This window comes from Buteo buteo, chromosome 19, assembly GCF_964188355.1.
Source record: "Buteo buteo chromosome 19, bButBut1.hap1.1, whole genome shotgun sequence".
In the NCBI taxonomy this organism is placed as follows: Eukaryota; Metazoa; Chordata; class Aves; order Accipitriformes; family Accipitridae; genus Buteo; species Buteo buteo.
The window spans coordinates 8,533,001-8,547,574 of record NC_134189.1 but is presented as its reverse complement, the minus strand read 5'-3'; the positions used below and the strand labels follow the sequence as shown (position 1 = coordinate 8,547,574).

The following is a 14,574-nucleotide window of genomic DNA, read 5'->3' as shown; positions in this document are numbered from 1 at the left end:
TTGGTCTATTTTGCCTGAAGTGTGGCACTGCACAGAAAGAAATCTGTTCTCTGGTTAATGAGGTGGAAAAGAATTAGCTGAGTGGTTGGATTTCCTTGTACTGGTGAGTTACGGTACTCGTCCTTCTCCAGTGTCAGTGAGATTTTTGGCATTGTCATTGTATCAACACCACAACTGGCAGAGCAGGAAATCTCAGGTGCATCCCTCCCTAGCAAGAGGAAAGAGAATATGGGGACAGATCTGTGCTGGAGTATATATACACTACAAAGAGGCAGAAGCTCTTAGACTTTACCACTTATGCTTCTCTAAGTGGTGAAATTGAAGAGTTTCTGCCTGTTTTATAATAAATGCAGTTCTCGGTGACTGGTTATTGAAAGGAGTCTGTCAGGAAAACTCAGTAGAAGGAGACAGGCAGATCTCATTTCTATGAAACGTCTGTGAAGCTCTTCTAAGGGTAATGGTTTTCTGTCTTCAGACATGGTGTCCTGTGGTACCAGAGTGCTTTAACTCACTGTGATGTCATTTCACTTCTCTGTCTTCCTCTAAAATGGGGTGGTGATACAGACTGGCTCTTATAGAGCACTTTGAGATCTGTGGACAGAAATTGCTGCCTGAACTGGACACGAACAGTAAAGTGTGCCTTTCAGAAGCACGCTGGCTTACTTGGATGGTCTCGAAATACGTCAATAAGGTATAATCATTAAATAGCAAGGACTGGGTTTGTTGGAGTTCCCTGGAGTTTTGGAGGCTCTTGTGTGAACTCACACTTTCAGAAGTGCATTGGAAGCAAATATAAAATTATTGCTGATGAAGTTTGAAGCTTGTTCTAGACAGCAGAGCAGCCAGAGGTCCAAATGTCTTGTGCTTAGCTGCGTCCAGCCAGATATAGAAGGCTCAGACAGGCAATACAAAGTTACTGCAGTGTGATAATTAAATTCCATCAGCCGAACCAGGGAACCTTTTCACGTTCATGGTGTGTTGCACATAAGAGTAGTAATGGCCTGAGAGTATGTGAAGAGGGCTGCAACTTGCCTTACACATGGTAACTTGACCATGTGTGAGCCCCAAGTTGAAGCAGTGAGTAAGGAATTCAGGTGTTGCCTGGAAGTGAGGTATCAGGGAAAACAGTGTCTGAAAAGCACTGAAAAACTGTAGTGGAAAACCAGCTGCATGTACACAGTATGATGCTGTTACTGGAAGGGCAAGCAGAACCTGTAGATACCCAAGCATGGCATTGTAAGGTGGACTTGAGGATATGGAGTTTTGCATTTTTTACTTTGTGGTGCAGCATTGTTTAGGCAGTTGCTGGCTTACTACCTCTGGATCTAATATCTGTATTTTAAAAAAGATTTTGGAAAATTCAGAATGAGTGGAAGGGTGATTCAAGTGTTGAATACTTTATGGTGGGAGAGATTGAGTTGAGTTAACTTCCCCAGGGAGACAGAGGGAGGATTCTCTTACTATTCAAATGGACTCTCAAGGAGGGTAAATGCAAGCTCTGTGTCATCAAAAGAGGCATAACAAGGGCTGGAACCCAGAGCCAGGCAAATCTGATGTAGCTATAGGGCACAAAATTTTAATGGTAAAGGTGACTTTTCTACTGTAAATTGCTGTCAGGAAACTTCTAGGTCTTTAGTCTCTAAATGCCTTTGCAGTAAGATTAATCTCTGTAGAGGGCTGTAGTCAAACAGAAGTTACTGTTGTCACTATGTAGCTAATTGAACAGGCAGTTCAAACTGGATGTTTGTGTCCTTCTTTCTGATCCTTTCTCAAGTTCATTTATTTACACTTATCTGGTCTTTCTCTTGCAGGTTCTCCAAACAGTAAACCTATCAATGCTGTGATTATGGCAATTACAGGTATCTTATCAAATGCCACTGTTATGCTAGTAGACATATATATACACCTTGCAGAAAAATCAGTAACACCAGCCTCAGGTGGTGGTAATGCATTTGTGTGTGCTGCCATCTGTGCTGGTTTTGCAGAAAGAGTAAAAGCTGGGGCCCAAGTTCTGTTACTTTTGGAATACAGCTGTAGGAAAACTGCCTTACAGAGGGAGATCTAGAATAATGGCTTGGAACTACAGGGGTCTGCCTTGGCTCAGTATGATGAGGACAGATTTATGCCAAAACACCTAGCAGCGATCTGGTAAATGAGGAGGTGTATATATGGCAAAGTCATGAGCTGCAGCTCAGATTCGAGGGTGTTTATCAGAACCCCAACTGCCCTATGTGCTGTGAGAGGTCACAAGCTTTGTGTGCTACCAGACATACTGTGCTGTGTTATGGAATTAAGATTAGCCTGCATGAATAGAGCCTTTCTTTTCAAACACTCCTACTACAGAACTCTGTCCTGTCACATTTTTTTCCTCCCTTCCATCTCTTTCACCAATCCCTGGAGACTAAGGCAGTAGCACGGGGGTATGCTACTCCACAGTAGAAATGTTTCTAAATCTGCTTCGTGTTGAGGGTTTGTATATGCATGCTGTTCAAAAGTAGCCTTCTCTATGCAGTTTGGTGTGTCCTGACTCTTCTTGCAGAGTGTGCCACAGCTAATTGCCTTGTTTTTGCTGTTGGATGAAAATGTGCTTGTTGGCAATTTCTGTGTGCATACTCCAGGTATGCCGTGACTGTATGCTTCAGCTGTGAGGATACACTTCTACCTCCAAATAGTCTGTGATCATTGTCCTTAGACTTAATCCTTTTCCTGAGCTTTGCATGATAGAAAAATCTGCGTTTTGAAGATGTTCTGTTGAGAGTCTATCCTCATGCTTGTTTTGCACCAAGGCTGTTTTCTTGGCACTTACAGGATTTTTCATCGGAGGCCCTTCTAACATGATCAGTTCTGCAATTTCTGCTGACCTGGGGCGCCAGGATCTGGTGAAAGGCAGCAGCGAGGCTCTGGCAACAGTCACGGGAATTGTGGATGGAACTGGCAGTGTTGGTGCAGCAGTGGGACAGGTGAGGCTGCCAAAGGAAAATAGAGGTCTGGGGAAGGAGGCAAAGTCTGTTGTGGTTAGAGATGTTAGCTCATTCCTCAATCCAAAGTTGCATGGAGAGAGAGAGAGAGAGAGAAAGAGAGGGTTGGGTTTCAGGTTTTTTTTTAAATTTATTTATTTATTTAAGAAACAATCAAGGGAATGTGCGTTTTTAAGCATCCTGTGGAAGCAATTTGATTAAGAACTAAACTAAGTATTCATAGTGCTAATGTTATGGCACTTTCATAGCCATTTTAGAGACTTTCATATCCTGAACTCCAAAAAGCAAGTAAAGGTCAGCTTCACAAAGAGTGAAAAGAAAATATTTTGAAGTTTGTTTGGGATTTTTTTTGTTCAAAGGTAATAGCAAAACCTTTGCTTACAGAAAAGTTTACCTGTATAGCTGAGTAAAATTAGAATACCTGTTATGAATGTTACAGTGTTTATAAAGTAATTTAAAATTTGCTCTTATTTGTGGTTCCCCTTTTTATCTATGGATGTCTTTTACACGTTGTAAATCCAGCACCACTTGCTTCCATAGTCCTTACAGTATGCTGCCAGAGGTCTGAAGACTAGACTGTTGCAGAAAAGGAAGCTGACAGTGTGCCCACTGGGGACATTCTTTCTTCTCAAATACAACCGTTAACTATGTGGAAGAACACAGTGGTGCTTTGGGGAGGGGAGGATTTAGTAGAAAGATTGGAGCTAGTTCTGTCCCAGGCATCCCGATACCAAGGATGCAGGCAAGGCCTAGATGTTTCTTTTCTGGAAAGGGATTTGGGTTTGTACTTGGCATTGATAACCTGATAAATAAAATCATTCAGTCTCTATTTCGTAGAAAAGATGCCACTTAGCACCATTAAACATGGAAAATTATGAGTGCTTTGTGGACATCTTCAAGTCCACTGTTACACTCAATGTTCTTCTTGCATTGTCTCCAGTGTTTCTGTCTTCCCCCACACATACCATTCAAACTCACGTCATCATAAAAACTGGGTCTTTAGTTCTGAAAAATTCCACCTGCCTCCAATTCTAACATTGTATTTATTTCAACAGGGACAACCATGATGTCATTCCGGGGGTGTGTGAATAACAGCAAATGCACAATGAACATGTTAGAAATTCAAACCAGAATATTCAGATATACCGAGTAGTGAAGAAGGGAGGCCCTTGTACAGCATCTGAATATAAATCTGCTAATAGGGAATAGATTTTCTTTTGTAGCCTGTGTAGTCTTTTGAACTAGGATGCAGTTCAGAACAGACTGTAGTCTCAAGTGTCTTGCCTACGATGGAGGGTTAAGTAGTTGGTGGTTGCACAGCTCTTGAAAATGCGTCCTGTGTAATTTATAAGCCATTCTAGAGCTTTTAGTTCTTCTGAGAGTACTTACATCTACTTATGTCCCAGTATTCTGTGCAAAAACCTTGTGTTCAGCGGAGTCAATTTGTCACCCTTTGAAACTGTAGTTCAGTTCTGTCTTTATGCTGCTATGAGTTACTGTAAACCTTCAGGATGGTATCTCCGCTTTGCTGAGACTGTGGGTTTTACACAGAAAGGCTGCTGTCCTGAGTCATCTCTTCTGACAGGAAAAGATCAGCTGGAAGGTTTTGTATGAAGCTCTGTATGGAGTGTTAACAGCCCACAAATTCTAAAAAATGAAAGAGTAGTGCCTGAAAGTCATGCTTATCTTCCCAGTGTGAATAATTTTTTCCCCCTTTCTTTTTAGTATCTAGTGTCTTTGATCCAGGAGAATCTGGGATGGATGTGGGTTTTCTATTTCTTTATTCTAATGGTAAGAAATCTCCTTTTTAAAAATTCTTTGTCAAAGTTCAATTTGCAATAGAAAGTTTCTGTGAGAACCTGAAAATTGTGACTTACACATGCAATCTGTTTCTGCAGCAGCTGCAAACTCTGATGCCATTCTTAAAAATGGTCTATGGTATGCCTTTGCCTCAGGGCGTCTAAATCAATTGGGTTAATTTTGGATCCTTCAAAGTCATGTTGGCCAACAGGAACTGAGATTGTGGCAGAGGCACAAAAATACTTGCCTTAAAATACCTGTATGCATTTCCTAAAGCTCATACCACCTGACTGACTTCCAAGGCAGGACTTTTTCCTCCTTCATGTCCATGATACATAGTTCCTAATATTTAAGTTAAGCTGCTTTTTTGTTAGTCCTTGAAGATTAGCGGAAGGAGTGATAAGGACCTTGAAACTAAAATGAAAATGCCTTGCCCTGGTATACTGCTGGTGGAGAAGACCATTCAGGCCCTGGTCTCCTCAGCATTGCCACAGTGGCGAATGCTGTACAATTCACCTGTTCTTCCCTGCTGCAAGTACCAGGAATTGTCTTTGCATCTGTGCTGACAAGGGAAAAGGCCACTTTGGTAAGCAGCAGAGGTGGCCAGGAGGAAGGCCATTGAGGAGGTGAAGAGTTCATCTTTATGAAGAGAAGATCATGACAGCTGAAGGTGTATGAGCTTTCCTGCAAGCTCAGTCCTTCCATCTGCTGTGCGACGTTATCATTGCTTCTCTTAGCCTGTATCTTTCTGGGGAGGCCTTGAGTGCACTTTGGAGCTTAGGATGGCTGCAGCTATGGTTGCTCAGTGCTAATTGTCCTGGATGTGCTTCTTTTCACAGACGAGTTCAACAATCCTGTTCATTTCACCATTAATAGTGAGGGAGATCAAATTGCTTCTGCATGAGCGGCGCCTGCGAATGCTGGCTGAGTGACTTCTGCTTGCCTCTGGAGGGACTGTTGTATGGACCTGACAGCTAGGACACCAATCAAAACTCTGGGAGAATTGTTTCTTACATCCTCCAGGTTTGGACTAATTCAAAATAGCTTGACTGATCTGCCTTTGGCGAACTCAATAGTGAAGTACCAAATACCCGTCCTGAGACCACCCGCGTCACAGAGCTGCTGACCTAAGCTAGACAATCCACAGGACTGGCAGGTTGTCCCAGCCTACCAGACTCTTCCATGTCAGCAGTCACACTAGGGTCTTCTGTTGGGTGGTCTCACTGCTATACCTGTTCTTATTTATTTCTGGATGTCCTGACCAAAGGTCAACTGTTTAAAACTGACAGTGGAGAGGCTGTCTTGCAATGAATTTTGATGCTCTGTTGTGCCGGTGAAATCATACAGTGCATTTCATGGGTAGTCTAAATTTACGATCACTTTAGCTTTTAGAAAGGGCAAAAATAATTATTTGGAATTTGCGCTGTCCAATTGTTTAAACAATGCTGTTGCTAAATCTCTGCACAGACGGACCTCTGCTATCTCTAGCTATTAACTGTCACATATTCCAGTAGATTCACATGGAGAAGTTACCTCCATATTTGTTTTTAGCATTTTTTAATAATAATAATAATATTACTAATCTCTGGGAAATGAGATTTCAGTTTTTAACTGTTTAAGCAGACAAATAGTGTGCAATACTTTACTGTGATCTCTGAGAATAAGCCTTAATAGATCCTTTCTGTCTAAAGGATCCTTGAATGGCTTTGAGGATCAGTAATGGGACACAAATACTTTCACTACTGCTTTGTTATTTCAACTCTGTTCAATACTGACCAAAATGGGACTGTCAGGTGACCCTCTGAAGGAAGCTGGTGTCACTGATTTCATACTCATTGGGCAATTACTTGTCTCCAGCAAAGGAGAACCAGAATGGAATTAAAGGCATTTAAGGGACCTGGCTGCTCTTGGACATGGGCTTCCAGAGAGGGACTGAAGTGTACTCGTGAAATAGCATCAATGAGCAAGTGCTGCTGTCTTCCCTTGTGCTCCTCTGCCTATGGCTGCGGAGGGAACCTCAAGCTCCAGGGTTTTAAAGCTTGAGTTGTATCTTGAAGAGAAAGGTAGATGCAAGTCAGCACTAAAAACATGTGACTGCACTTAGTATGGTGGTATGTGAATGTTTTGCAGTACTGCGGTAAGCAGGGTGACCGACTGACACCGCTAACGTTTGTTGGTGATGTTAATGGATCATTGAGTAACTTCTCAACAAATTGTTTTCTGCTTATGCCTTGGGATGTTTCATTGTAATAGGTATGTTAACCAGCAGAACTTCTGATCAAACACTCAACCTAACTAAGCAGTGATGCCTGGATGGGGGTGGGGGGCAGCAAAATTCTTGAAGCTGAAAATTTGAAACTTTTTAAATGGGAAAAGTTGCCTTTTTAAAATGTACAGTGATTTTTTCTTTTGTTAAATTTATGAATGTCAGTTTTTAGTCATGTGTTGATTGTAATGAGTGGAACATTATTAGTGCCTTACGGTTTTACTGTATTGAACGGTTGCTTGGTGATTGCTGCTTCTGCAGTGGCGGCTCTGTGCACAGCTTTGCTTACTGTGAAACTCAGTTGCTCCATTTTATACTTTTTTTGAGTCTCTCTCTCTCGGTGGAAGTGATTCTTGCATTTTTTGCTAACCCTTGAAAAATTTCAGTGCTTGGGAAAACGATGCTGTTAAGCTGATGAGGGACCTGAATCCTGTTCTTGTCTCTTCTCATTCCCATTCTAATTTTTGCCTGTATAATTAGAGCAGGAGATTGAGAATCTATCATCCTGTTCTCAGAATTATGCCCTGGGGTTAGTGTTCACATCCCAAGCTACTCATTAGCCCCTGTACAAATAGAATCAAAACTCCCTGAAATTTAGTTCTAAAATTGATGGTGGCATGGTTTGGCCCAGCCACGGTGTCTGAGAATCTGTGGTTTCAAATTCCAACCTGGATGAGCTTTTTGGCCGGCTGTCTGGGCACTAGATAAGCTTCTGATGAAAGGTAGGGTGGGAGAGGGATGCTGCTGGGGTCGGGGGGAGGAGAGGCAGGCCCCTGTAACAAATGGTTTCCTGTGAACAGTTCTGTCCCCTCTTGAGAAGTGTCAGATGTGTTGTGAGCACTGCAAGCGCAAGCTGCCCAGCAGCTCGCATGTAAGTGTGCGGCAGTGCTTTGAGGCCACCCTCAATTAGCTAGGCATGCCTATGACTTCAGGATTGTTTTGTTGTTGTTGTCCTGGGTTTTTGGTTCTGTGTATTTCCTCAGGGTGCTCAGATGGAGAAAGGTTTTTCAATCTGATCATGTCCAAACTGATCTCACATGAATAAACTTACTTTGACTTGATCTGGGCTACTTCTTCTGTGTGCTTTATTCCACTCTTCTCAATGTGGTTCTGCTGAGCGTGCTTCTCTTCGTCCTCATTATAGGCCTAGCTCTAACAGCTGCTTTTCAGTCAACTGCTGTGAAGACCAGAGCCTTGACTAACACTAAAACCAAACCCTCATCCCAACCTAAATGGGGGTCATGTCCCACATGCTGCGGTTTGGCACTCTTCCTGATCAGTCTCGTGAGAAGCTTTGTGAGAGTCCCCTAACAGATATGCCCATAAATGTGTAATTAATGGTCTTAAATAAAGAAGCCAGAACATATACTTGGTTTTATTTATTTATCTGTTGATCTGCATGAAGTCAGGTGTTCTTCCCTTGAAATGAAACATGCCATGTGGCTGCTGGCCCTGCTGTGCCTTCTCTCCTGTGGCTTGTTTCTTTAAACACAAATCCACACCTATGCTTAGCTGTGTTTAAATGGACACAGTGGGGAACTTTGTAATTGTGTTTGTGTTTTATAGTTTACCATAAATTCGGAGTTGAGCACAATACTGGATTGCTGGAGAAACCCCATGCCTGCACATTCTAATCCCTCAACTCGAAGTAGTTTGGTGGTGCTATGATGCTATTCCTCAAGAAAAGTAACACTTCATATTTTTACCACTTTCCTGTCACTTTTTTATTTTTTCCTACTCCTGAGGAACTTTCCATCCTACCCTGGAAGTACTCTAAGGAGTAGAGCTTTGCTCGAGTATCTATTTGAACATGCTGATAATAGCAGTCCCCATCACCACCGCTGTGACCGCGATCTCCGAGCAGAAGTGTAGGAATTGCTTAACTTCCGAGTGCAAAGGAAGCACATTAGGAACTGATCTCTGGGCGTTTGGTTGTAGCCCAGGATGTGACAGACTCTCTGACCAAACTGGTTATGAAAGAAAAGGCGTGTTTCAGCCCCGTGATGCTTTCCAGTATCGGGGAGGTCCTTACAATAGGTGCACTCCAAGCAATGCTGTAGGTGCTGGTTTTCTCAGAGGTGTGGTACAGAAGTCTGCCTGGCAGCAGTATCACAGTGCTCTCCAAAGGGGGAAGAATCGGGCTTCTGCTCCGAGTGCTGGGCAGCCTTAGGGAGCATGTGAGCTTCTTGTCCTCACCAAACCCAGAAGAGCAGCTTTCCCTTCTGCAGGAAAGTGGGAGGAGAAGCAGCAGCATGTTTTAAGTGTTATTGTTTTCTCCCTGAGATAAAAGGAGACAGTATCTATTTCAAGACAGTCCCACAGATCTCACCAGTAAAAGCACTAGCTGTTCAGGGATGTCTCAAACACACCACTGATCAGTTACTCTTGTGTAATTTTGCCCTCTACCCAGCGGTGGCCAAAGTGCTCTGCCAAACCGATTTGCAATTTCTCCCCCCCCTTCTTTTCTAACTGAGAGTGCCTACAGGGATGTTTTGGGTTCTGTATTGCAAAAGTTTTCTAAGGCACAGCATGCCCACCTTCCTACATCTTTGTCAAGCCTTATCTAATCCTTTTAGTAAACAGCCTACCGTTCTCTGAAGGCTGTAAATACAAGCTCTTAGACCGTTTTGTGGGGTTGGATCGGGGCGGGGGGTGTGTTATGTACAGGCCCATGAAAGCATCTTTGTTCTATTAAAGCCTTTCCTAAATGAGAGTTGCTTAGATGAATGTTTACAGTAATGCAAAGAAGAATTTAGGCAATTGCTGTGAATGTTCCCTTTGGTTCTCCTGCACTGGTGATTATGTTTGTGTACATTTGGATCCCAGGAGGTTCTCCTGGAATATCTGCTTTGACCACCTCTGCAACAGAGTGCAGGTATCTATGAAAACAAATGTGACGGGCAAATCAGAGGGTACTCCTGGAGCACAGGAGCAGATAGCAAGTTTTGTGGCTCTCTTGTTAGGTTTAAGATTACTGCCAGGAGAAGGAAGATTTCTGCTGAGATTACAGAAGCCCAGGTAAACTATTTGGGGACAACCTCTCTTGTTTTGCAGTAGTTTTTAAAGCAGCAGATGGCAGTTGATGGACCTCTAGATGAATTGGTGAAGTCTGCGTTCTTGCTCGGTTGCAAAGGCTAGGAAATCCATACACCACTACCTCTTGTCCTTGTGGGCCACGTAAGAATATAATCCAGAGCATACCAGTGGAATGACAGCAGATAAGGATGAGATTTCTTACACGTGCTATTTAAATCTACTTTCCTTATAACATAGTAAGCAAAGTATTGGGGATTTTGGATGGGTTCATTTCTCTGGGCTCCTGGATTCCAACACTAGCTCAGAGAACTCCTACACCTGGAGACCTCCATCCTCACTCTTTCCCCGTTTGTCAGGTGGGACCAGTTTCTAGAACTCACTCATCTGCTCTGGGGTACATGGCAGAGAAAAGCGATGTAGGGCTGGCAAAAGCTGGTGGTGCTTGCCTGCAGTGAGTGCCAAAGATGACAAAGCAATTGGGTAATAGCTGACTGTGCTACTCAGCCAGAAGGATGGGGTGTCTGAGAGGCAGTTTCATCGGGACTGGCTCAACTATCCATTCACCTCTTCTTCAGCCTCCTTGCCCTCTGCTGTAGCTCTTGCATCCTTCTGGGAATATTAATGTTTCATTTCTTCCAGTCAGAAGCAGGTTCATCCCAGGACTGCTTATCAAGGCACAGCAACAAGTAGGATGGGTGGCAACAGGCGGCTGTGGTTCCTGCTGTCGAATGCAAAGGAGCTGTTACGCAAGGAGGGACGCGAAGGTAGGAGCCCTGCCTGCAATAGCAGGCGTGCATCAGCATTGCGCCAGCACGAGTGATTTCTGTGTTAGTGCACACCTCCAAACGGCACGTGAGCGTGTGTGCGGGGCTGGTAGAGTCTCTGCTGGAGGTGGCTTTTCGCCACTTAGCTTTGTTTCTGTGCGCATCTGCGATGTTGTTCGGGGCTACTGGAGCTCCCAGGCCCGTTTTTAAACGCTGTCTTGGCCCTGTATGCTCAGGGAGCATCAGAACTGGGTTCCCTGAGAGAAGGAGAAAGGTATTGGGGGAACATGGAGCCATGGCCCCAGCGGCTGGGTGCCACCCCGGTACTGAGGGAATCTGGCCTTTGCTCCCAGATGGCAAAATCCAAATTGCTTTACGTACCTGGTTCTGCTGTACTTTGCCTCTTGCTTTGGCTGCTATTTTGCTATCAGTTGGATGAGGATCTCTGCCTGTCTTCTGCGACTTTGTTGACTGCAGTTTTCTCAACTGCCTTCACTTCTTACACAGGAAGGGAGCAGGGAGTTGTTTTGGAGGGTTTATCGTAAGGCAAGGACTCAGTTTGCCTGACTTGCTCTTTTCTTCCACTGTTTCACCTCAGTTTACCTGTTCAGCCTCAAATGTGCAGGGCCAGATTCCTCCCTCTTCTGTCCCCAGTCTGTTTTCTTTGCTCCAGCTTTTGTGGTAGCTTGTCTCCAGGACTAGAAAAGGAGCCGGTATTTTCTGTGCTAACAAAGTGAGCATTGTAATGCAGTTGCAGAGTGGGTGGATGTGATTGCTGACAGACGTATTCCTTCTGCTGGGGTGTGGATTAAAGCTCAAGGTGACTTTGTTCCTGCATAAATTCACTAACTTTCCCCGGGGAACTGAAGGGGCAGGGTTGGGAGGGGAGAAGTATGATAAATGAAAGTGTCGGAAGGAAATGCACTTACATAGCATGCACTACCAAAGCGTAAATGCGTGCTCTGTGAGGAACTTTCAACCTAGCTTAAGGTAGCACTCCGTGGATTGAAAAAACCCAGGACGATGTTTAGTTGAGAAGTTGAGCGCAGCTCTCTGCAGGCTGCTGTCCCAGTGTAATTGCCTGGGTAAGTGGATTAGCGAGCAGCAGCGTGGCTTGTTTGGGGTTAGGCAGGCTCTGAGGGCACCATTCCTCACAAGAGGATGAGATGGAGGCAGGCAGCCTTTGCTGCTCTCTACCAGTCAGACCTGTTTGACACTGAAAGCTGTGGCAGACGGTTGGGTTGTCATCGCGTGGGCTCACTGGGAAGGGTCCCATGGAAACAGTTCCTTTCAGAGCTATCACTTGTCCTTATCTGCCACGAGGTGGGTATGGTGACAGCAAATCACATCTTGGGACACTTCTTCTCTGCCTGCGTTGCCATGGGAATCGGCGTCTTCTGCAGCTTTGTCTTCTGTGAAAAAAGAGAAGTATTGTTACCTCCCCTGGCTTACCCACCCAAATGTGCCAAGGATGAGGGGGTTGTGGTCAGCCACATCATGCCAGAAGCAAAACATTCATGTCAGGGACGGGGCTGCCAGGTTGCTTGTCTTAAAATCTCGTCTGGCCAGGCTTGTCCTTCTGCAGTAGTTAGCCACATCTACATTACGGGGTGGTGATGCAGAGCACGAAGCGGTGAGGCACACTGGCCCAGGTAGCCCTGCTCCCCTCATCCTGGGCGTTGGACACAGAGCTATCTGACCTTGCCAGAGCAACAGGGCTGGGACCTGCCCTCGCACCCGCTTCACAGTTCGGTAGAAGAATCCGGGTCACGCAGACGTCTGACATGCCAAAACATGATGTCGCTTCAAAAGTCTGGCACGGCCCAGGGCTTTGAACGCCCATCCAGCAGGGACTCAGGTGGGGTCCCCTGCCTTGGCGGGGGGCCGCAGCAGGGGCTGCGGTACACCAGGTTCGTGGGGAGAGGTGCCGTGTTTTGTCTCCCTCCCCGGGTGACTGAGCAGCCCCCGGCAGGGATGGGGGAGCCGCGTGGCCGATCCGTCGTAACCAGGAGGGGAAGGGACCCAAGGAGTTCCCAGGGAGCGGGAGCCTGGTTGGGATCCTAACCCAGGATCTGCATCTCTCCTGTGCTTCAGCTCACGGCCGAGCCCTGTCGAGTGTGGTAGGGAGAGAAGGGAAACTGTATTTACAAAGCGAGCCTTAGCTCTTAGGGGAAACTGTCCGGTCCCTGGAATTTTCCATGCTGTACGGAGAGCCAAGGCTCTCGCTCTGAACTATCCTGAGGAGATAACGAGAAACTAGCTGGGTTCGGAGAGCTCCCTGCCTTTGTACCGTATGTCTTGTTCCTTCCTCCCAGCCCTCGCTTGCGTCATTTCTTTAGATCGTAACTGATCTCTATTTTAGTTACACTTCTCGAGTGGATTCTGATACAGAATTAAAAGATATTTATCTGCCCCAAACTCCTACGAAATAAAGAAGTGGTGTTATTTCCACAGTACGAATGAGGAACTGAGTCAGCGGGAGGCTAAATGACACATCTGAGGTTACCCAAGAGTGCCGAGCGCTGCTGGGAACCGAATCTGGCGGTTCCTCTCCCCGCTGCCAGAGCCCTCGCCCTCCGCGGCGCTGGATGTGGGGCATCGCCCCGCTCTGCCCCCGGCCTTTCCTCTCGGCCTGGGCCCTTGGACTCTGAAACGAGCCATAAATGCAGTCAGCCACTTTCAAGGGGAAAGAGCGACTTATCTCGAGCCCTAAGCTTTTGGCAGTGGAATTAAAAGTAGAAGTTGGACCGGTCTGTGTAAAGAACGCCACAATTACAGTCCGGCGCTTTTGCTTAGACTTTGGTGTTTGTGGTGCCACCTTCTCCTGGGGAAGCAGCTGTGTTGCCTCCAACTGAGAAAAGGTTCATATTTGTGCTGAAGTTGACATGGGGTTTGCAGCTAAAAATACTGCACGCTTTCAAACTGTGCTGCTTCATGCTGTGCAAAGAGTCTTCTTGATGATCAGTCATTCAAGTTAGAAGCAGTTAAATGTAGAAATACAGATGAGAAACGTGGAATTCTGGAGCAGCAGGAGAAAAAAGGCCATAGCAGTTTAGCCTGTGATGGAAATAGAACACACAATTCGCTCTCAAAAATGTGTGCAGGTGTTGTATTTTTAAATATAAAAAATGTCTATGTAATAGGCTGGTTTAAATGAGTCATTCAAAAAATGCAGGAAGTTTCACTTTCTTGTCTAATAGATGCGTGTTTCTCTGTTTACCCTTTTGCATATGTATGAGTACATACACATGTATAAATACATGAAATGCTCACATTGTTGTAGCTTGAACAGTTTTGCCATATTTCTCCCTCTTCGGGTGGTGGTGTTTAGTCTTCAAGGATATTCATCACAAAATCCACTTTAACTTGTGCACTGCTAATTTAACAGAAAGGGGCTTGAAGCTGTTTTTGTTGCCCTTGACGTCTGTCTGCAAAAGGGCCTTCTTGGAAGTTGTCAAGAGTATTGAAATAAAACAACAGGATAAAAACAATGAATAATAGTGGGTAGGCAACTAATGACTCACCACGAAATACCGTCAGTGGAATATGCTGAGCTCCAACCCAGCTCGGTCTGGCTACCTATGCATCATTGCTGAGTTCTTCGAAATGTGCCACTACAAACGGCTGATGCAGTCAGCTAACCTCAGTGAAATGGTACAACTTCAAAGCTTTGGGAATAATAAAAGTCGTGTCTGCCACTGTCTGCTTACTCACCCTTGAAACAAGCTGG

The 14,574-nt window shown here is 45.0% G+C and overlaps 1 protein-coding gene across 13 annotated transcripts in view; it reads left to right on the top strand.

The window, feature by feature from the left end:
* Positions 1-14,574, top strand: part of SLC37A3 (solute carrier family 37 member 3) — a 50,886-nt gene that overhangs the window by 15,798 nt on the left and 20,514 nt on the right. For 12 of the 13 annotated variants that reach the window (XR_012653656.1, XR_012653655.1, XR_012653664.1 and 9 more), the window contains exons 12-15: positions 1,812-1,859; positions 2,809-2,960; positions 4,704-4,769; positions 5,618-5,801. Coding sequence is in view for 1 of the 13 variants with exons in the window: in XM_075051992.1 (XP_074908093.1) it covers positions 1,812-1,859; positions 2,809-2,960; positions 4,704-4,769; positions 5,618-5,710 (359 nt within the window). In the remaining 12 variants the exon portion in view is untranslated. Of the gene's footprint in view, positions 1-1,811; positions 1,860-2,808; positions 2,961-4,703; positions 4,770-5,617; positions 8,106-14,574 lie in introns of those variants that run through there. The other variant, XM_075051992.1, reaches the window with a different exon arrangement.